Source organism: Cloeon dipterum, chromosome 1 (assembly GCF_949628265.1).
Source record: "Cloeon dipterum chromosome 1, ieCloDipt1.1, whole genome shotgun sequence".
In the NCBI taxonomy this organism is placed as follows: domain Eukaryota; kingdom Metazoa; phylum Arthropoda; class Insecta; order Ephemeroptera; family Baetidae; genus Cloeon; species Cloeon dipterum.
In genome coordinates this window covers 9,421,168-9,441,985 of record NC_088786.1, presented here as the reverse complement: position 1 = coordinate 9,441,985, position 20,818 = coordinate 9,421,168, and the positions used below count along the sequence as shown (strand labels likewise).

The 20,818-nt window shown below is 40.6% G+C and overlaps 4 protein-coding genes across 6 annotated transcripts; 2 read left to right on the top strand and 2 right to left on the bottom strand.

Annotated features, from left to right (window-relative positions):
• The first annotated feature begins 103 nt into the window (after positions 1–103).
• LOC135934615 (magnesium-dependent phosphatase 1-like) lies at positions 104–2,482 on the top strand. 3 transcript variants are annotated; one of them, XM_065476511.1, is made up of 5 exons: positions 104–227; positions 302–362; positions 443–658; positions 720–902; positions 2,404–2,482. In XM_065476511.1, the coding sequence occupies exons 1-4, from the start codon at positions 188–190 to the stop codon at positions 895–897; spliced, it is 495 nt and encodes a 164-aa protein (XP_065332583.1). In that variant the 5' UTR covers positions 104–187; the 3' UTR covers positions 898–902; positions 2,404–2,482. The 3 variants fall into 3 exon arrangements, with proteins under 3 accessions (XP_065332583.1, XP_065332584.1, XP_065332586.1); XM_065476512.1 differs by lacking the exon at positions 2,404–2,482 and adding an exon at positions 1,396–1,456; XM_065476514.1 differs by lacking the exons at positions 104–227; positions 302–362; positions 443–658; positions 2,404–2,482 and adding exons at positions 1,191–1,304; positions 1,396–1,456; positions 1,522–1,740; positions 1,800–2,098 and having other exon boundaries at positions 787–902.
• Positions 2,375–3,306, top strand: LOC135934618 (magnesium-dependent phosphatase 1-like). Its single transcript, XM_065476515.1, has 4 exons — positions 2,375–2,517; positions 2,603–2,663; positions 2,729–2,947; positions 3,007–3,306. Exons 1-4 carry the CDS (start codon positions 2,478–2,480, stop codon positions 3,179–3,181), a joined length of 495 nt encoding a protein of 164 aa, XP_065332587.1. The 5' UTR covers positions 2,375–2,477; the 3' UTR covers positions 3,182–3,306.
• On the bottom strand, positions 2,688–15,316 carry tefu (Serine/threonine-protein kinase tefu). Its single transcript, XM_065476509.1, has 20 exons — positions 15,290–15,316; positions 15,050–15,137; positions 14,829–14,963; positions 14,670–14,769; positions 14,453–14,620; positions 14,269–14,401; positions 14,112–14,214; positions 13,978–14,061; positions 13,673–13,921; positions 13,458–13,621; positions 13,157–13,396; positions 12,365–12,553; positions 10,566–12,307; positions 8,791–10,244; positions 6,662–8,275; positions 6,406–6,608; positions 4,889–6,343; positions 3,830–4,051; positions 3,622–3,776; positions 2,688–3,565 (listed from the first exon to the last, which is right to left on the bottom strand). The coding sequence occupies exons 2-20, from the start codon at positions 15,113–15,115 to the stop codon at positions 3,384–3,386; spliced, it is 8,658 nt and encodes a 2,885-aa protein (XP_065332581.1). The 5' UTR covers positions 15,116–15,137; positions 15,290–15,316; the 3' UTR covers positions 2,688–3,383.
• Positions 15,317–16,545: 1,229 nt separating this feature from the next.
• Positions 16,546–19,630, bottom strand: LOC135934614 (tubulin beta chain-like). Its single transcript, XM_065476510.1, has 10 exons — positions 19,431–19,630; positions 19,162–19,270; positions 18,980–19,105; positions 18,818–18,919; positions 17,758–17,885; positions 17,531–17,698; positions 17,279–17,464; positions 17,083–17,222; positions 16,759–17,020; positions 16,546–16,697 (listed from the first exon to the last, which is right to left on the bottom strand). Exons 1-10 carry the CDS (start codon positions 19,485–19,487, stop codon positions 16,629–16,631), a joined length of 1,347 nt encoding a protein of 448 aa, XP_065332582.1. The 5' UTR covers positions 19,488–19,630; the 3' UTR covers positions 16,546–16,628.
• Positions 19,631–20,818: the final 1,188 nt, after the last annotated feature.

Genomic DNA, 20,818 nt, shown 5'->3' with positions numbered 1-20,818 from the left:
CTTCAAATTGAAGGTCCTGCAATAAAATTCTCAAAATTATGGACTAAGAAATACAAAGCGTTAAAATTTGATTTGACAAGTTCCCCCTCTCCTATCGCCAGCTGACGCTTACCGCAGGCCCAGTGATCAGAATCACAACAAATAACTTAAACATCTCTGCAACTTAGTTAATAAGCAGAACACAAAAATGACAACCAGACGTCCTAAGTTGATAGTCCTTGATTTAGGTTTACTATCTGAATTTTTCTGTTTTACTTTAAACCTAAATTGCATTTTTTTGTTATACATATTTTCCAAACAGATTGGACCTTGTGGCCATTCCACGTTGAAATGGACGTAGACCCCCCTTTCAAAAAGCAGTCGTAAGTATATACATATTCAAATTAACTACAGTTTAGGATTGAAACATTCATTTATTAATATTCTGTTGTAATTATCGCAGTGGGAAAGTTGTTGACCGACACGGATCAGAGATAAAACATTTTCCTGAAGTGCCGGCGCTTTTGGAGAAGCTCACATCTGATGGCTACGAGATTGCAGCAGCTTCCAGGACGCATGAAGTAGAAGGAGCGAAGCAACTGCTCAAACTCTTTGGCTGGGACAAGTATTTCTCATACAAAGAAATCTACCCAGGCTGCAAGAAAACCCATTTCAATATGTAGGTGTTTTTAAATTGCATGAGAGTTTTAGGAGACTAATTTTATTTTTATGTATTAAAGGCTGAAAGAAAAATCTGGCTGCAAGTACAGTGAAATGCTCTTCTTTGATGATGACTACTATTTAAATATAAAAGACAGTGTTTCAATTGGTGTTACGTCTGTGCTAGTGAAGCGAGGATTTGGTAAAAAGGATGTGGAGGAAGGTTTAAAAAAATTCGCCGAAGGCAAACTGTATTGAAAAAGGTCAGGGTCATTCAGTTGGTCAGTTATATACCGAATACTGTCAGTTTTGCAAATTTAATAAATTATTTTCCAGTATATAATTATTGCTTTTTTGGATGTTGAGAACATTATTTTTTGAATGATCTGAACAAGTTTTGAAATTTCCCACCAAACAGTTGCAAGAGGCGGAGCAACAATTCTTATTGGATTAGGGAATCGGCATGCAGCAGTGCTCTTATTTTTGCTATTTTTGAACACAGACAAATTTTAGAGGAGCTGGAGGAGCTATAAATTCTTACTGTTTTCTAGATAACATCAAAATTTAGGCCGAGAAATAATCTAAATCGCGCAGTATTTTGTGGCTAACAAAGAGTCTTTCCAAAATGAGTGTTCGCAAACCAAAGCTGATTGTATTTGATCTAGGTATCTAATACAAATTTGATTATATGGCTTGTTAGTCTGTATGTCAAATTATGTGATGTGACCGTGCCTAAATTTATGGTTTCGTTTCTAGACTGGACTCTTTGGCCCTTCCATGTGGACACAAACGTGGACCCCCCATTTACAAAACTACCGTAAGTGTAATTAAAAAGCTCAAATCGTCTTGCCAAGGTTAAGTGACCAATTTATTAAATAACAGCAATGGAAAAGTTGTCGATCAGAGGAAACGAGAAATCGAGCACTTCGCTGAAATTCCAGCAATCCTGGAGAGACTGGTTTCGGAGGGCTACAAAGTAGGTGTTGCCTCTAGGACTGGCGAGATCAAGGGCGCTGAACAGTTGCTTAAACTGTTCGACTGGAACAAGTACTTCTCATACAAAGAAATCTACCCAGGGTGCAAGAAGACCCATTTCAGCAAGTAATATTATAGGGAGTGGCGTGAAATTAGTCATTTTTTTCTAAATATGTATTTCTCAGGTTTAAGAAGAACTCTGGGTTGGACTACAGTGAAATGCTCTTCTTCGACGACGAGTATAGAAACATCAGGGACTTGGTGTCCATAGGGGTTTGCTCCATATTGGTGGATGAAGGGGTGGACTCAAGTGTTATTGAGGAGGGCCTAAGGAAGTTTTCGGAAGGCAAACTTCAATAATTTCCTAATTAATGCTCTCTGAGAAGCAACACAATGCTGTGTATTTATGAAACAATTTACTTAAAAAGGACCACAACATATTTATTGACAAATATTAAAATAAAATGCTTTAGTCAGCAATGCACTTGGTGCGTGTTATTTGAGTTCAGTTTCTTAAAAAAAATGGCGATTTGTAATACCACAAGGTGAGTGTCAGTATAACTACAGTTTGGCAAGTTTAATAAATTATTTTCCTGTCTAAAATTATTAACTCTTTTGGATGTTAAGAAAATTATTTGAATGATCTGAATGAGTTTTGAAATTTCCCACCAAAGTCGCAAGAGGCGGAGCAACAATTCTTATTGGATTAGGGAATCGGCATGCTGTGGTCTTAATTTTGAACACTGACAAACTTTGGAGGAAGAGCTATAAATTCTTATTGTTTTCTAGATAACATCAAAATTAAAGCCGAGAAATAATCTAAATCACGCAGTATTTTGTGGCTAACAAAGAGTCTTTTCAAAATGAGTGTTCGCAAACCAAAGCTGATTGTATTTGATCTAGGTAATATAAATTTGATTATGGCTTAGCCTGTATGTCAAAAGTTAATGTGATGTGACCGTGCCCAAATTAATGGTTTCGTTTCTAGACTGGACTCTTTGGCCCTTCTATGTGGACACAAACGTGGACCCCCCATTTACAAAACTACCGTAAGTGTAATTAAAAAGCTCAAATCACCTTGCCAAGGTTAAGTGACCAATTTATTATATAACAGCAATGGAAAAGTTGTCGATCAGAGGAAACAAGAAATTGAGCACTTTGCTGATATTCCAGCAATCCTGGAGAGACTGGTTTCGGAGGGCTACAAAGTAGGTGTTGCCTCTAGGACTGGCGAGATCAAGGGCGCTGAACAGTTGCTTAAACTGTTCGACTGGAACAAGTACTTCTCATACAAAGAAATCTACCCAGGGTGCAAGAAGACCCATTTCAGCAAGTAATATTATAGGGAGTGGCGTGAAATCAGTCATTTTTTTCTTAATATGTATTTCTCAGGATTAAGAAGAACTCTGGGTTGGACTACAGTGAAATGCTCTTCTTCGACGACGAGTACAGAAATATCAGGGACTTGGTGTCCATAGGGGTTTGCTCCATTTTGGTGGATAAAGGGGTAGACTCAAGTGTTATTGAGGAGGGCCTAAGGAAGTTTTCGGAAGGCAAACTTCAATAATTTCCTAAATTAACGCTCTCTGGGGAGCAACACAAAGCTGTGCATTTATGAAACAATTTACTTAAAAAGGTCCACGACATATTTATTTACACAAATTAAAATAAAAAACTTAAGTCAGGAATGCACTTGGTGCGTGTTATTTGAGTTCAGTTTCTTATAAAAAAAATGGCGATGTAATACCACAAGGTGAGTGTCAGTATACCTAAAGATAGGGTTGCCAACCACAGAACATGAGACCCAAATTTTGAGGGTCTCTCGCGGTTTGAATCAGTCTGCTGACCTGGCCCTCGACGCTATTAGCCATTCCCTCTTCGGTGCCCATCAGCTTTTGCTGCAGTCTCAAAAGTGCCCGCTCGGCCAGCTCGTTGGCTTTGTCAGCCGATCCTGATGTGAAAGAAATTAGACTAAAAATGCCCATTTGTATTATTTTCAAATCTTACGATCCATTCTTTCTCCTTTCATGCCACTGCGATCGTTCTGATTCTGGGACAGTGAAATGGTCCACACGTACATAGGGTTAAACAGAAGCACTTGTAAAATGGTCAGGATCGTCTTCTGGTTGTCCCTCAGCACCTGCATGGCTGCCTCGCACGATCTACGTAATGTTTAATTAAATAATCATTCTAAACAGGTAAAAAGGCAGGTTACTTCTGGAAAACTCCCGCAGTGCCAGAAATTCCAAAGCCGGACTCGATGTCTCTTGAAAGACGGAATGGGACTAGTTCTGGAATCCTCAGCACCAAAGCTTGCTCAAAAGCGATTCCAAAGTCGATATGGATGACCTCAGCAGTTGTTGTGTCCACCAGAATGTTTTGAACGTGCCGGTCCCCCAGGCCGAGAATATATCCAATCATTGACGACGTAGCTACGCTGAAATTTGAAAATAGTGCTTATGTTAGTTAGCCTAATAATATTAAAAGTTGGAATATTAAATTAATATAATCAAGCCTTCTGGTGCTAGTTTTAGTAACATGGAAATATTTGAAATTTAATTTCTATACATTTAATTCAATGAATAATTTAGACTTGGATTTTAAAAGTACTTGATTTGCATGTTGAGTAGCTGCAGATCCTCTATAAACCGAATTATTAGAAAGAAAATTTGAAAATTAATTTTTTAACTTTTTCCTTTGATAATTATAATTCCAGCGGTTTCAAAATATTTTATCCAATATACAAGATTTAATATTGTGGCGCCTTCTCGCCACTACTGTCCTAACAACTAGTTTGCATTTTAACCTGTATCGCCAGGTGGCAGGGCAAAGGTGAAACGCACCCTTACTGCATTTTTAGCCTCGCACGACTCCAGACGCAACAATATGTTATCTAAACATTCTAGAAACTTAGATCTCATACTAGTCAGACCCGCACTACATACGGGGTAAGAATTTATCAAACTTTACAATAATTGTAAATGTCCAAAATTGATATTTTCATGTTCAAATTATTTATTGTAAATATGATTTTAATTACGCATGTTAATTCACAGTCTTAACTATACTGATACTACAAACCACGAGAATTTAATAAAAGATGAGTAATTACGTTACCAAAAGACGCGTTTCTGTCACGGCTCCTCGACCCCACAATATTATTCAACAAGTGTTGCTCTCAACAGGAAAGAATTACCTCAATTTTCCCCATTTTTGCTGTGATTAACCCAAATCTCCTTTACATATTAATCAATCGACTAAGTTTTGTTAATACCTCCTTGTGTAAGCCAGCCTCTTCTCGAACCAAACAGCCGGCAGAAGGAATCGCTCCAAAAAGAAGTTGAAAAAGACAGGTCTGATTTTTGAGCAGATTTCCTCGTAGACTCTCAGCCTCCTGGCTCTGTTCTGCAAATTTCCCTCGCACTGGCTCATATTCTTCCTGCATTCGATCGGCGGTGCGTCGTCCTTATTGTAACGGGGGTGAGCTTCCGTCAAGTAGCTGCCGATCGGAATCGTATTTTTGCACCACTCGATCAGACCGCTCCTCTGGGACAGCGGACAAACGTTGTACGTTCTAACGGACAGCTTGCGGCTGCTGGTGTTTGGATTCCGTAAGAACATGTCGTTCATGATGGTGAACACCTGCTGCATGACGGCGTCCAGGTGCAGGTCGTCCAGGCCTTTACAGAGTTGGACGTGTTTGGAGCCGTCCATCGAGAGACACATGATTTTCTTCGGGGCGTGGATTCCTCCGACTAGCTGGAACTGCATTTCATACCTGAGAATCCCGCAGGGTTTGTAGTTTCCACTCTTCTGTACGGGTAAGCTACAGGTGGCCACCTGGATTTTGTCGAATGTCTGAATTTTCGTGATCTTGAGCTCCTTAGGGATTTTGTTGGCGGTCATCTGGCGCCACTCTTCTTTGGAAAAGTAGGCCAACTCGACGACGGCGTTGGTCACGGCCTCAAGCTGCTTGATGATTTGCTGCAGCTTAGGTTTGGTCTTCAGTTTCTTGATCAGGCTGTCGGCTTCCACGGATCTGCTCTCGTTCGGGGACTGCTTGACGCTGTCGTCAAACTGGTGGTCGAGGCTCGCGAACTTGAGTGCTAGGATGTTGGGCAGCGTGTGGTGCGCGTGCTCCTCGGCCAACCTCATGATCAGGGCGCCGATCTTGCGCTGGAAGTTGTCACTGCTTGGCTTGAGGTGTGGAGTGAGTTGAGGAACAAGTGGAATGAATTTGTAGCTAGGAACTTTGGAGAAATCCAGTTTTTCCGACACCTCATCTTTGTTTTCCAGCCACAGGTTGATGACCCTGAACACGGTAGAGATTCTTTCGTCGCCGAGGGCTAAGCACTTGATGTAGTAGTCCATGGCCAGTTTCAAAAACTCCTTTCGCTCAGCATCCGTTGCGTCGATTTCGTTTTTGTCATTGTTGCTCTGCACCTCGTTCACCTTCACAGCAATCTTGAAGTCCTTGTCGCCGGTGTTCTTGGCATTTCCCAAAGCGGCAACCGACATGGCCGACTTGTTCATGTGCTCAACTTTGGACTTAAAATGAGGCGAGTTCATGTACTTGACTACGCGTTGGTACTCGATATCTGCGAAATTGGCCAAAGTTCTGAAAGCACTCACTTTTTCTGATACTGGCATCAGTTGGCCACCGTCTTCCTCAAAGATTTTTACAGCGGCGCTCAGGTACTCGTCAATAATGACGCGAGGATTTTCAGACCTACAGATTTAATAAACGATTAAGCGTGGAATGTTAAAAACAATTAATAATTAAAACCTTACCCTGTTTCCACAAGCCAATTTCCGAAGGTTTTCAATGCAAGTGCATAAGTGGTCTTCAGAGCTGATGAGTTGAATTGGTTTTTTTCTTTGCTAAGAGTTTTTAATTTGCTGAGGAGCTGGATCAAAATTTGCTTGGCGAAAATGGCATCACCTTGGTCCCAGAAATTATTGGCCTTTTCCAAGAGATGTCTGCATCTCAAATCCTTTTGGTAAAAAAAGACAATCATGTTGTGAGGAGCAAATTAAAGTGAATTACCTCGCAAATGCTATTCATTTCAGACATTTCCAGCAACGCCCTTTCAGAGACGTGGAAACACTTCTCAGCTCTCGCAGTTACTGAAAGTTTCAGCAGCAACTCGGCAGTGGCTCTTGAGATGCTGTTTTCGTCCATGCTGGAATGCCCCGCGTTGAAATCCAGTTGGAGAAGGGTCTTCATCAGACACAACCGCTGGGAAAGAACTGGTTCGTAGTGTTCAAAGCGGTAATTGGATTTCTTGTCCTGCATTTCCCACTTCTGAAGAACGCCATCCATGGTTTTCACGGCCAGTCTGCTGTCCAGCGCATCCTCGATCTCCTGCAACATCTGCAACTGGGACATGGCTCCGTAAATGTTCTGAGTGCTCTCCAGGTTGGACTGCTGAAGTTTCCTGATGACGGCTCCCTTTCCCAGCGAGATGCTCTCCTTGACGCCGTCGAAATCGCAAATGACTAGTGACTTGAGTGCTGAATACTGGGCGATCTCGAACGGCACGTCTTCCAGCTGGCCCAGGTCCAAAGGAGTTGGCTGCTCCCAATTTCCAAGCCGCCAACAACACTCCAGCTGCGCGGCCCTCATCTTCGGTCTGTCCTGCAGGTCCAAGTTGGTCTTGAGCAGATTTTGCAGTCCCAGGTGATGCAAGGCAGGCATCATTCCTTGAAGCATGCCAGCGGCGTTTCTGTTAGTCGAGCTCAAATCATTCAGCAGCAGCACCTTGTCCCATCTTTTGCAGTGCTCGTAGTAGTGGATCTGCGAGTCTCTGTCCAGCAAACGCGACATTCCACACCCATAAATTGCATCCGGATCAGCGATGCTGGTGTAAGTCTGCACAAGGTTCGCGTGCAGTGCTTTTCCGTCCGGTGAGCCGTCGCAAACTTCCTCGATGGAGCGCAGCTTTCCGTTACGAGCGATCTTCTTTTCCAGTCCCCACAACTCGCCATAGTAAATGCAGGAGAAAAATGCCGAGCAGTAGTTGGCAGCTTGCGAAACGTGGAGATAGTTCAATTCGGACAGTTTTCCAGCCACAGAATTCTCTCGGAGAAACTGAACAACATCCAGCATGCATTTAATGGAGCTCTTGTTTCCCATGATGTGTCTGGCAAAGTTCTTTGGATTCATGTCTCGATTCATGAAGTGCTGCGCGAAAAATTCATTCAGCTGAATGACGACCAAGTCGCCGCACTCTTTGTCGTTGACCAGAACCAACAAGAGGAGTGGAGGTAGCAAGGCATCGGCAAACTGTTCTTTAGCCTTACACAGTTGCTGGAGAAGTCTGGTGTATTTTCTGCTGAACGAGAATGAGAGCAGGACGCTGCTGGTCAGATTGACAATCCATTGGGAGTGTGAACAAGGAGCGGACGGGCACCAAATTTCAACGTCATCCAGTGTTGAGAGGAATTTCACGTCATTGATCTGCAAAGGAGTTTTGTCCTCCTGGCTATCCGACTGGAAGGGGAACAGATAGTCCGGCTGGGAGAGGAGCTCCAAGGCACTTTTTCCTGTGGGGCTTTGCAAGACTAAGTGCAACAGCTCGGACGCATGGCAACACACGTCAATGTCAGGATCAACAATGCACTTCAGAAGAAGCTCCAATTTTCGCTGGTATAGCAGAATCTGAAAAGATAAAATCAAATTAAGGGTGAAAATTAATTGGTCTTCACTTTTATTTAAGTCTCAGATATGAAAAATATGTTTTGAAGCAACCCGTTGAAGTGTACTGCTCACTTAAATCTAAATAATATAAAAATGTTTCAAGAAAAATGTGATTTTTTTTATATTTGAATATTTTGAAATCAAATTATTATAAAAAAAACTGTTTAAACGTAAAATCACTGGCCCTATTATAATTTACACTCATAAATTTTTAACTCAAATTTACCCAAAATTGTATTCCTTCATATAATTAAAAAAGGAAAATTATTATAAGTGTTTAATATTAATTTTCAGTGTGTAATATTGGACAAACCTAATTTATTATACAGGTTTGAGCATTATTTTTATATTTGTAGGGAAGTTTTCAAGTTTATAATTTCACATTTATCAGTAAAATTGCCTCTAAGGGCTGATTGCTAAATTTAAATTTGGAAATTATCTTCAGTAAATGACACGCAGAATGTTCTTGTCCTTACCAAAGGCTTCTGACTATGTTTCCATCTATTTTGGTCCGCCAGCACAATAGACATCAGCTGCCCTGGTCCTAGTTCTCCGAGGCACGCTGCCGCGTAGAGAGCAATTTCCTTATCGTGATTGCTGATCAATTTAACAAGGGAGCGCACAAGGACGAGCAGCGTGCTATTCGAAGCGTTGCTCGTCACCTTCAATTCGTCATACAGGATTTGCAGCTGCGTTTTCTCAGTTGACAATTTGGTACAAAGCAATTGCAGGCCCTCCACTCTGTTCTCATTGGCGGCCTCTCCGGCTGCAAGGAAACTTTTGATTGCACTTTCCAGGTGATCATCTACATAGAGTGTAAGGATTTGTTCGTAAGCTGCTTGAATTTTATCAAATTCTGGGAGTTGTGGGAATTGTTCCAATCTCCATATGGCTTCTTTCAAAAGGGAGCCTTGTTCAATAACCAGATACTCCATAATATCGAGTGCTCTGGCAGCGACAGGTCGCTTTTGGGTTTTCTTCACGACTTTCACCAGGGCGTTGACGATTGTGGGAAGCTGGCATTTGAGGAGATCTGAATGGCTCGTGCAGCATTCCACGCAGAGAGCTCGCAGGCAGTGGCAGGCAGCTGCAGACAGAGAGACGTGCTTTGCGTTGGTGCTCTCGTCGATCACGTTCAAAAGGACGTGAGCCACATCTCTGACGAAGAAGGCAGAAGTTTTACCCAGCAGACCACTGCTAACAAAACTGCACATCTCAAGAACCAAAGAGCTGTACTGAAGGAAACGCAGCAGACGGTCCTCCTTGGTTGGCGCTTTAAACACTCGTCTCGCCAATCTCTGCATAATGCTCTGGCAGTGGCTGGGGTGATTACGCGCCACGAAAGCCATAACAGGAATGCTAGAGTCCGGAAGCTTTTGCTGGATCCAATGCATGACTTCTTTGAAAGTATTGTGGTCTACAGATAACTCATCGGTAGAGGGCAAGTCAACAAACGACACGCCAAGTTGTCTTTCCCAATAGCGTGTGTCTGAAATCGACGTAAACAAGTTGAATATAATCTCTGCAAACTCATCACCAAGGATGGTGTCCATCTCTTCTTCATTGAAGCACTCCCTCAGGACCGTGAAGCAATTCTCAAGTTTGATGAGCACATCTTGACTCAAACTATCTTTCAGCGCTATGTAGGGCAAGCAAGTGAACAAAAGCAGCACTTTGCTCTCTTTGACAATGTCTTTTTCAGGCTTGGAAAGCAACCTGGCCAGCGCTTTGAGATTCTTCTTATCTTTCAACACGACTAGGGTGGTCACGATTCTCTCTTGATGGCTCTCTGCAAACTCTCCAATGGACGAAAAGCCAAATAGGAAGGATGGAAAATCTAGCACGTCATAATTAGAGGACCACCTCAATAGGATGGAAGCCAGACAAGGCTCCAAAACGTTGCCACCTTCAGATATGCTCAAGCTGTCGTCTGAAAATAAATGAATTAAATAATTTATCACATTATATAGTGATACAAAAAATTAAAAAAGAAATAAACAAGCCAATCAGAGCATATATACGGCACAAAAGCCATTCATAAACTTGATCACACAGCTGAAATTAAAATGACAGCTGTGTAACAAATAAATTTCATTTGATTTTAAGCTCTGTAGGATGGTTGTAAATCCTTTACATTAAGAAACATATGTTATGCTCTCCATGCTAGTAATTTTTAGCATTGCTTGATAACTTGATAACAAAATAAACTTTTTTAACTCAGCATTTTTTGTCAGCTGTGTGAATTACTTACTAAGAGTGTTGACCGTCTTCTGGACCAGATCGGGATTGATATGTTGCAACTTTATCAGCTCAAACAAAGAGTATATAGCCGCATTTCTCTGCTCTGGACAGTGGGCCACTGCAACTCCCAAGCAGTTCAAGCCGCTGATTCCAAGGTTTCTCAGCTCATCTTCTTTCACCAAGCTGCTGTCTAGTGCGTTGAATAACTCGTTGATCAGGGTGCTCAGTTTGCTAAATACTGTCGCTCTCCACTCCAAGACCTGGTGCGCAGACCAATCTGGTGCGTCTGGACTGAAGATTTCTTGCAAATGCGAGATAGTGGACATCCTCACTTCATGTAACTCATCTTTAACAAAGTCCAGCATAGCAAGCGCCACAGGCTCGTCTTTCAACTTGGCCCAGGTTTGCGTAGGGTCCAGGCTGATCCACTTCTTGATGCACTGAATCAACTTCAGTCGCACCAACCGGCCAAACGTCTTCTTCTTTTCTACAAGCAACTTGAACCCTTTCACGATGGACTGTGCAAAACTGCGGTGCGTTTTGCCATCCGTTCTGTTCAGGTATTCCAGCATGTCCTCCAGGATGTCCAGAATGGGGATGACGATGTCAGCGTAGTTGCGATGCATAATTGTGAGCTCTCTCAGGCACTCCATGATGTAGTTGGCGTGCTCCTCGTTCAGATTGCTGGCCACCTGACTCGCTATCTTCAGCGTTAGTAAAATCCTTTGCATGTTGGCCAGCGACCTGCTATTTTGCTTAAGCTCGTAGCACATGTTCAGGATGTTCAGGCTGAATCCCTCGATCCGATTTGTATAATCAATTTTGGAGTGGAAGCAGAAAGAGGCGAACACTTTGGTGAACACAACCATTGTTTCTTCAGGCCTCGTCAGCGTGCCAGTGATGGGGTATGGACAGTAATTTGTGGTGCTTTCCACGTGCGAGTGGATTTCTGAGAAGTGCTCCACGGCGATGCGTTTGGTCACTTTGAAGTTGCACTGACTGAATAGCTTATGGAGGAAGTAATCCGGCGTGCTTTCTCGAATCAGATCGGCAACAAGCTTGTGGTTATCTTCCGAGTACAGCTTTACCAAGACGATAATCTGCTCAAGTGGCGGCTCGTTTTTCTTCACTTCCATCAGCCTTTCAAAGCTTGATGGAATATTGTAGTTCAGCAGTCGCTTGATTTCATGTACAGTAGGAAATTCAGGAAACTCTTCCACGTCGAGCAGGTCGGCATTTAAAAGGTGCGTCAAAACGGCACAGCTGATCATAGCTTGATGAACACTTTGAACAAACTGCTCTTGAGAAGGGTCCACGGTCAGCTGCGTTGATTCATCTCTCTTCATCTCAGACGACACTTCTTTGAAGCGTTTGGACAGCATAGTTGTTACGATTGCTGGACCAGATTCGAAAAACTGAGGCCTTGGAACAAAGATTGTCTCTTTTTCGGACATTTCCATTTTGACACCACTCGCAGGGTTGTACGCATTGTGGATATTTTGGAAGCTTGAGGCATTTATGTCACTGATATCAAGCTGACTTGAAGTTTTCAGAGTAATTCGATTCTTGCACATGCATCTGATCAGAGCCTCTGCAAGCAACTGAGGTGGAAGTTTTGTGTACGCTCGCATACTGCGTTCGTCCTCATCCTCCTTGCTGGGCAACAGCCATGCCAGCACCAGCTTCCAATTTTGAGATTCTCCTCCAAGGTTTTGACTGGAGCAGTTCGCAACTTCATTGATGCTTTTCAGCCTGTTGACAATTAAATATTTTAGTGTCAAACGAGTACTACTTTATCGATTTCCTTACAGGTCAGGGATGAAGCAATTGGTTGTCAGTGTTACCAATGTCCTAAGACTGTGACAGTTGAGATGGATGGTATTTCTGGTGTACAGTCCTAAGAGGCTGGAGGTGTTGAGTTCGCTTGCGAAATTACTTCTGAGGAGTGCTTGCAGCAAGTCGTTGCTCCCTTCGATACACTGATTGAGCCCTGCAGACCTGAGTTGAAATGCATTGAGTAAGAAAAAATTGTGCAAAATTTAATGAAATTTGTGCTGATATTTCAATTTTAAACAGTGCACTAAATAATTCTTAGCATAAAAAAATGATCAAGATATGTTGGATTTCAGACCAATATCATATCAGTTGGTTAAATAAATTTGTGGATATTACTCAATTATAATTAATAATTCAAAGTCCAAAATTAAAAAAAAAATATTTAAGTTTCAGGTATTGCATTAATTTTAGTGAAACTAACTAACAATCAATACAAAAAGGCAATTTTACCTTAAAGGAAACTTGAAAACTACGCGCGTAAAGTTCTCCATTTATTACAGCTTGTTCATTTTTTTCCCAGAGTCAGTACTTTGATCTTTTTTTTAAATTTATGTATTATTTATCTTTATTTCACTGATATCGCATATACAAAAGAAGTGAAAAAGGAACATGCATTACTCAATTCAAGATTTAGCAGGCTTTTCCATTACTATGCCTGTAAATTAGGCAAAATTTTCCTGTGGTTGATTTACAAAATTGCTACTTTGTTAAGTTTATTAAATATCATTTAATGTTTAAGAATTAAACATATTAATCAAGTGATACCTGATTGCCATGTCCCACACTTTGAACCAAAGGGATTTGACAGCTTCAGCCTCTGTAGCATCCAATTTCTGCAAAGGGTAGCCCTCAAGCAATGATCTACAACAGTTGCAGAGCTGCCTCAAGACCGCATTTGTTCTACCCAGGGCTTGCGTTTCAGACAAAAACCGCAGGAGACTGAAGTAGTCGCCTTGCGACAGAGTTGAACCATATTTTTTCAAATAAAAAGAAATGACGTTCAACCTTTATAAATGGAATTTTTATAAGTTCATTAAATAATATTGAAAATTTGGACAGAACACACCTCACAGAAATTTCCTCAGTTCTTTTAGCAGATTTTAGTTGATCAATCAACATTGGAATTCCCACTTCAATCTTGATCTTCTTTGCTGACGGCCCTGCGCTTGTGCTTGCAGTCATTGTAACGTTCATTTGCAAATTAGTGCCTTGATCATCCAGCGAAAAAATCTAGAGATTTCGCTCGTTAGTTAAATTTAATTCTTAACAACAGGAACAAACCTGTTTGTAAACCTCAACAGATAGGTTTAGAAGGTCACTTCCGACTTCAACATCTTGGTTCCTGGAATTGCGACCTCTGACAACCGTTTTGAACAAATTCCTCAGTTCAGTTTGCACCATGTGGAAAATGGAAACCAAAATATCGTTCCAAATTTCCCAGTCGGAAGCAAAGAAGTTTGAGGAGTCTTTCTCAGCGCCTCCTGGGTGGTGAAGCGCCATTTGCAGCAGGCAATACTTTATAAACACAGTCTGCAAACAAATATTATTATGCGATAAGGGTGAAAATTTAGTTTCTAGCTGTTTACCATGTCATTTTTAATCAAATTCAGTCCAGTAGGCAGAATGGTTTCTCCAATTTTGCAAAGAGCAAATCTGTACTCCAAGGCCAACTAAAAACAAAGATTTTTTCAAATGAATATATTGATAAAAATTAATTTACCTCAGAGGCCAGTGCCAAATTTGTCCTCAATGCTAGCTCAGCAAAGTTTTGTTTAGATGGAAATTCATCAGAGTACTCCAGGATGTTTTCAAAAAACTGTAATCTGGTGAAGATAAAGTTTTATCGCCAACTGCAGAATGTGATGCTGAATACTCACTTGTTCTTCAAATGAACTGCTACAAGGGTTTGCTTTGACCCAAGAATGATGCATATCTCCAAAATGTGCAGCAATTCACATTTTAGAATTGCTACAGCGCTAGGAAATAAACCCACACAGAAATCAACGATTTCTAAAAAAGAAAAACTATTAAGAAGTCACTGGTACTTTTTAAAATATTAACCAATGCAGATGTCTGTTGTAAATTTTACTCTGTAGCCATTGAGAGCAACCAGTTTATTGTGCAGCAGCTTGACATACATTTCCCGGCACTCTTTTGTCGTTTCCTTACTGGCAGCGCCCATGCACATTTGACAGGCCTTTTCAAAGTCCAGATAGGGCAAGTCTTTGTCTGGAGACAAATTTGATAAATACGTTTTATGTAATCAAAACGCTCAAACCTCGGTTGGCACATGCTCCGACAAGTGACACCAACTTTCTGGCCTCTTCCCGTAAGGCAGCTTTGACATTAGACTCCTTACAACCAACATCATTCAAGGCCTTTTCATAAACGATATGGTTATAACAGCTAAATCAAAAAATCCTATACAAATCTAAACCTCCTGATAAACGTCGTGGCACTGTTGAAAAAGATTTTGCCAGGTCACAGAGCTGCCAGTTTGAATGCTCTTCTCATCGAGACTGATGTGGTTTGAATCGGTTTCCAGCCAGTCACGAATTTTTCGCAGATGTTCCTTGAAAAACGTAATGTAAGTTATGATTTATGTGAAAATTCACTCGGAACTATTTTATGTAATTATGTATGTATCTGGTTGTTTACCTTCCTCTTGAGAACGGGACAGGACTGCAGCTTTTCCACAGTGTCAAATAATTGTCCTGCTGCCATTATTGTCTATCGGCAATCACATCTGGAAGATGTGACAGGTTTCAGATACGTGTTAGAACAATACAACAAATTAAGTGCGAGATTAATATTTTGCAATAAAAACATTGATAGTCGCGGCAACGTTTATCTGGAGTAAAATAACAAAATTTGCTAAAGGAAAATAGAAAACCTTACTGTCTTACTACCTCCAAAGCCAGTCAACCAATCAGATTTTGCGCGGCAAAGATTATCCAAAACATGTGTGTTTTGTCCATGCCTTGCCTGTTAGCGACTGCCTTCGGCCTTGATGGGAAACCCCTCTTCTCCCTACTGCGATTATCTTCGCGCCACTCTAAAACTTATAAACCTGTCATCTATGAGAGAACGCAATAAGTAAGAGAAAACAAGATTATTTTACTGGGGCTGATGGTAATTACACAGAAAATCTTAAAAAGTGTACGTATTATTTAAAATGGAATAAGCAAATTGAAAATATTTTCGAAACGGAATAATATTATAATGGGAATCCGTTTTTATTTAACTGTACATATGTATTATTAAATAGAAAAAAGAAGTTTATAGACATCTTGTTGAATCCAATTATGATGCCCCATTATAGTTGTTTTGCTTAACCCTGTTATAGCTAGAATAATTATATTTATGTTTGTTAGACTTATTGGACGTGCGCGCCCTTCCCGGTCCTCGGACAGGGATAAAAAGAGCAAAAAAAAAGGATAATGTATAATATATGATATGGAACATATGGAAGCACTATTTCCGTTACAATACTAGTTTTATTTCGAGATGACTAAAAATTCTAAAATACACATTCTAGTCATTTGTTCTACATACTAATTCTATAATACATATTATATTTCGATAAATTATTGTCTAAAAAATGTATTATGTACATCTAAGTATCGTACGTATGTAGTTATTGTTTTTTTTTTCGTCTGTAATGGTGGGGCCACTATTATCTTGCATCTTGCGCCGGAGTCTTATGAATCTCCTGCTGCCAGAGAGTACCTCCAGTCTTTCGCTGACCTCCGCTCTCGTGGGATTTCAGCTATAGTGTAATCATTAATTAATTTTAAGCAGAAAAAAAATTATCTGGAAGCAATTGTGTGTACTATTATAACACATAACACAAACGAGGTGCTGAATGAATAATTCAAGGGCCGCAGACCGAAATGGAAATGTTTTGAATTCAATGAGATTTGAAAATTTTGATAGCCTCTTGTAGTCGATTTAACTATAGCATTAGTTGGAATGATCGCTGAAAATATGATCAGAAAATTTCACTGAAAACCTCCATAATATATTAAAACATATATTTTTAAAAAAATTAAGTACTTCTCCATAGATACATAAATTTTCTACAACTTTTCTGGTATAATATATATTACATTTAAAATGAATGGAATAAATATCTCAATGAAAAGATGTCAGTATATGGCTTAAAATATAAATATAATTATTAATTTTTATTAGTTTCAATTTCTTCAAAATATTATAAAATCCAAAATCGACAATCTTATTCGGCCTCTTGAGCAACCTGCTCCTCTTCTTCATCAAACTCATTCTCCTCGTAGGCACCAACCTCCTAAAAAAATTTCCTTCGTGAGTGCGCTGTGCCAAAATTGTTAGCAACTTTTTCTCATTACCTGGTATTGTTGGTACTCGGAGACGAGATCGTTCATGTTGCTCTCAGCCTCTGTGAACTCCATCTCGTCCATTCCCTCGCCGGTGTACCAGTGAAGGAAGGCCTTCCTGCGGAACATGGCGGTGAACTGCTCCGAAATTCTCTTGAAGATTTCCTGGATGGCGGTGGTATTTCCAATGAAAGTGGCAGACATCTTCAGTCCTCTCGGTGGAATATCGCACACGGCCACCTTCACGTTGCTCGGAATCCATTCGACGAAGTAGCTGCAAAATAGTTTTTTTTTATTCGCGGCTGGTTAATTTGTAAAATCGAATTTTCTACTCACGCGGAATTTTTGCTCTGCATCTGCAGCATTTGTTCGTCGACTTCCTTCATTGACATTTTGCCCCTGAAAATCGTGGCAACGGTGAGGTACCTTCCATGGCGAGGGTCGCACGCTGCCATCATATTCTTGGCGTCGAACATCTGAAAAAATTAAACGTGGTTATTTTAGAGGAATTAATTCTTTATCTCTCTCTCACCTGAGTTGTCAGCTCGGCCACAGTAAGGGCTCTGTATCCCTGAGATACCCTGGCGGTCAGAGGCGCGAAACCTGGCATGAAGAAGTGCAGTCTTGGGAAAGGAACCATGTTGACCGCCAGCTTTCTCAGGTCAGCGTTCAGCTGACCTGGGAACCTAAGACACGTGGTCACACCAGACATTGTGATCTAGAAAGTTAATGAATTTATAAAATTTTTGAACGTTTGGAAACGAAATTTTATTTCTCGTCTTACAGAAACTAGGTGATTCAGGTCACCGTAGGTGGGGGATGTCAGCTTCAGCGTCCTGAAGCAAATGTCGTACAAGGCTTCGTTGTCAATACAGAAGGTCTCGTCTGTGTTTTCTGTCAACTGGTGCACAGAGAGGGTGGCGTTGTAGGGCTCAACTACTGTTTCGGACACCTGCACAAGGACTGTTTATTAGAAGGTCGTGGATTTTTTTATTTTAATTTTCTTCTTGCCTTTGGCGATGGAATTACACTGTAGGTTTTCATAATTCTGTCGGGATATTCTTCTCTGATTTTGGCGAGAAGGAGTGTGCCAAGACCACTTCCAGTGCCGCCGCCAAGAGAGTGGGTTAGTTGAAACCCTAAAAATAATTTAAAATGTAAAATTTTATCGCGTTTACGGCGATCGTCAAGCTTTTGAGTCATTTTTTTTATTAAATTTGCAAGAGTTAAATTCCTAAATAATACACTTCCTTAGAAATTGATTGGTTTATTTAATTATTTCCGATGGTGAATTCATTTTGAAAAATTGAACAATTTCTTTTAATAGTGAAATTAATTAAATTAGAATAAGCCGTCGGCTCGCGTTGATTAGCGCATGGTAATAATTATGTTTCTTAATCAATCTCACAGATTTATCCGTTCATTTATCTTTCTTAACAACGCGAGTAAAATGAATAGGGAGTGCACGTGCACCAAAACAGCGAGCGCATAACGCCCGAGAGTTAGGCAACTGGCGGAGCAGCAGTGCTGCAGCGAATCACGTCTGCTCCGCTCGGTACATTACTATATTATATCAAACAGGTTGCTGCATTTTTAGGCGCTAGATGTATCACAAGCACTGCATGAGAATTGATACTTATTGTTAGAAAAAACTAGGATAGGAAATAAGCAAGCGTTGATTGTGATTAAATTAAATATTGAAAACAAATAATTTAATATTTGAAAAACAAATAAATAAATAACGATCTTTATTGACTTGCAGCAAATAAAAATTTCTAGGGAAATTTCGATATTTGCATTGGAAGTTACATTTTTGTTTAAATTTAAAGCGTTATAATTTCATATATCAGTAAGAGAAAATTTAGATAATAAACGCTCAATGAAATGTGGTGACGAGTCTCATAATTTTTAGCAATGAGTAATAAACTTTTAAGTGGACGCCACCCAAACCTTTATCTCCTGTAAGACCGTTTTTTTTAGTGAGATAAGGAAAAATCCATGTTATCTTGTTTGTTTGACGCAATGCGGTGACGGCGACACTGCTTTGCACATGCACGCAATTTCGATTTACCTTGCAGACAATCGCAGCCTTCAGCCTCCCTCCTAGTCACGTCCATCACTTGGTCGATCAGTTCAGCACCTTCGGTGTAGTGCCCTTTGGCCCAGTTATTGCCTGAGATCAAATTATTTTAAATTAATTAATTTGTAAAACTAAACAGACAAAGGTTTTTACCTGCTCCAGACTGCCCGAAGACGAAATTATCCGGTCTGAAAATGGTGCCAAATGGTCCGCTTCGGGCCGAGTCCATGGTGCCGGGCTCCAAGTCGACCAATACGGCTCTAGGCACGTAATTGCCATCTAAACATAGACGAATATAACGTTTGTCACTTGCCAAAAAGTTTATATTTGCTCACTGGACGCCTCGTTGTAGTAGACGTTGATGCGGTCCAGCTGCAGGTCACTGTTGCCGTGATACTGTCCGACAGGGTCGATTCCGTGCTCGTCAGAAATAATTTCCCAGAACTGGAAATTACAAGATTAGACAACTAAAAATCAATGATCAAAGGAGACTCGAATATATAAATCAATAATCACAGCCTGGTCGGATTTTAATCGGCAGACAAGCGCCCGACGACATGCTGTTTCAATAAACCGGATTTCAGGGGGTTTCTCAACACTTTACCTTGCAGCCGATCTGGTTGCCGCACTGTCCAGCCTGCAGGTGAAGAATTTCCCTCATGGTTATTCCTTCCTTCGCTTTTACTTTTCACACGGAACGGAAATGCGCGCGGCACGAGTCCCTTGTTTCAACTCGTTTTCTGAACTGAGAGAACTACTGAAGCGCCGGCCGGCTCGAAGTGCGCAGCGTGAATGACGGTAGAAAAAAAAGATAAGAAAAATCTTCCCCAAATAATTCTGAGCGCTAACGTGGGGAGTCCAAAATTAGATGTCGGGGTATAGGCAGCCAGGAAATTACGTTCAAGAAACAGAGCAGCCGAAACTCTTTTCTAGCTGACCCGCGCTTGCCAACTAAAAGTTTTATAACTCCGGCGTCTCGTTAGGCTGCGGTGATCCCTCGAATTGTCTCACACAAGCAATTTATTATTTTGAACACCATTATTGTCAAAGGGTTTATTCATTATTTGCTCGCATTATAATTTCGTTTGGTACGAACACAATTTAATTAGCATATGAGTTATATTGCTTAAATTTTTGGTTACAAAAAACAATTTGTTTATTTAAATCCTAAAAATAATAGAAAATTGACTTAACTTTAAAAGCATTATTTGTAAAAGAAAAAATTAATTTTAACGCACCGACGCTGACTCATCGCCACTTGCTGGTTTACACTCCTTTCCAACGGCTTTAGGGACAAATGTCTGGTGAGGAAAGGCGAAAAGATGGCCAAGATTATTCTCAAACTCCTCTGTGGCCACTCGGGCGATATGTTATTGGGACCAGGTGAGCTCATAGCCCACACGGGATGTGCTGAGCAGGACGGATGTTCTACAAAAGAAAAGAATAACTTTCTTCTAATTAGCTATAGTGGTCCCCAGACTTGTCGGTAAATTAAGAATATGTACAGGTAGTTGATATGACAAACATATGAAAATGGTAATTTTACACACCTACGTGTTTTTCTAATTACCCGCTGATAATAAATGAGCGTACATAACCTCAAATTATTCATGATTTGTCTAGGAATTTGTCAAATTATCTCGACAGTTTTATCAATATATATCTGAAAGTGGATTTAAGTGTTCTGGTTAAATTAAAAGCTTGGTCATGTAAGCTAATATTTTTTTGTGCGATAGTTAAAATCACCATGAACAATCAGTATATATCAACTTTCTTTTAAGTTTTGTTTTTTATTATCTATCTGCGGCAAGTCAATCAATCGAAACGCCGTGGGTCTTTCCGACTGGCCCACAGCAATCAATTAACGCTCGAGATCTCAAACTGGTTATTACACGTGCGAAATATAAAGCTATTAGTGGTGCTAATTGGGTAACTTTATCGTAACAAGGAAGCGCGATCCTCCTCACAGCCATAAGAATAAATGGCTCGTGT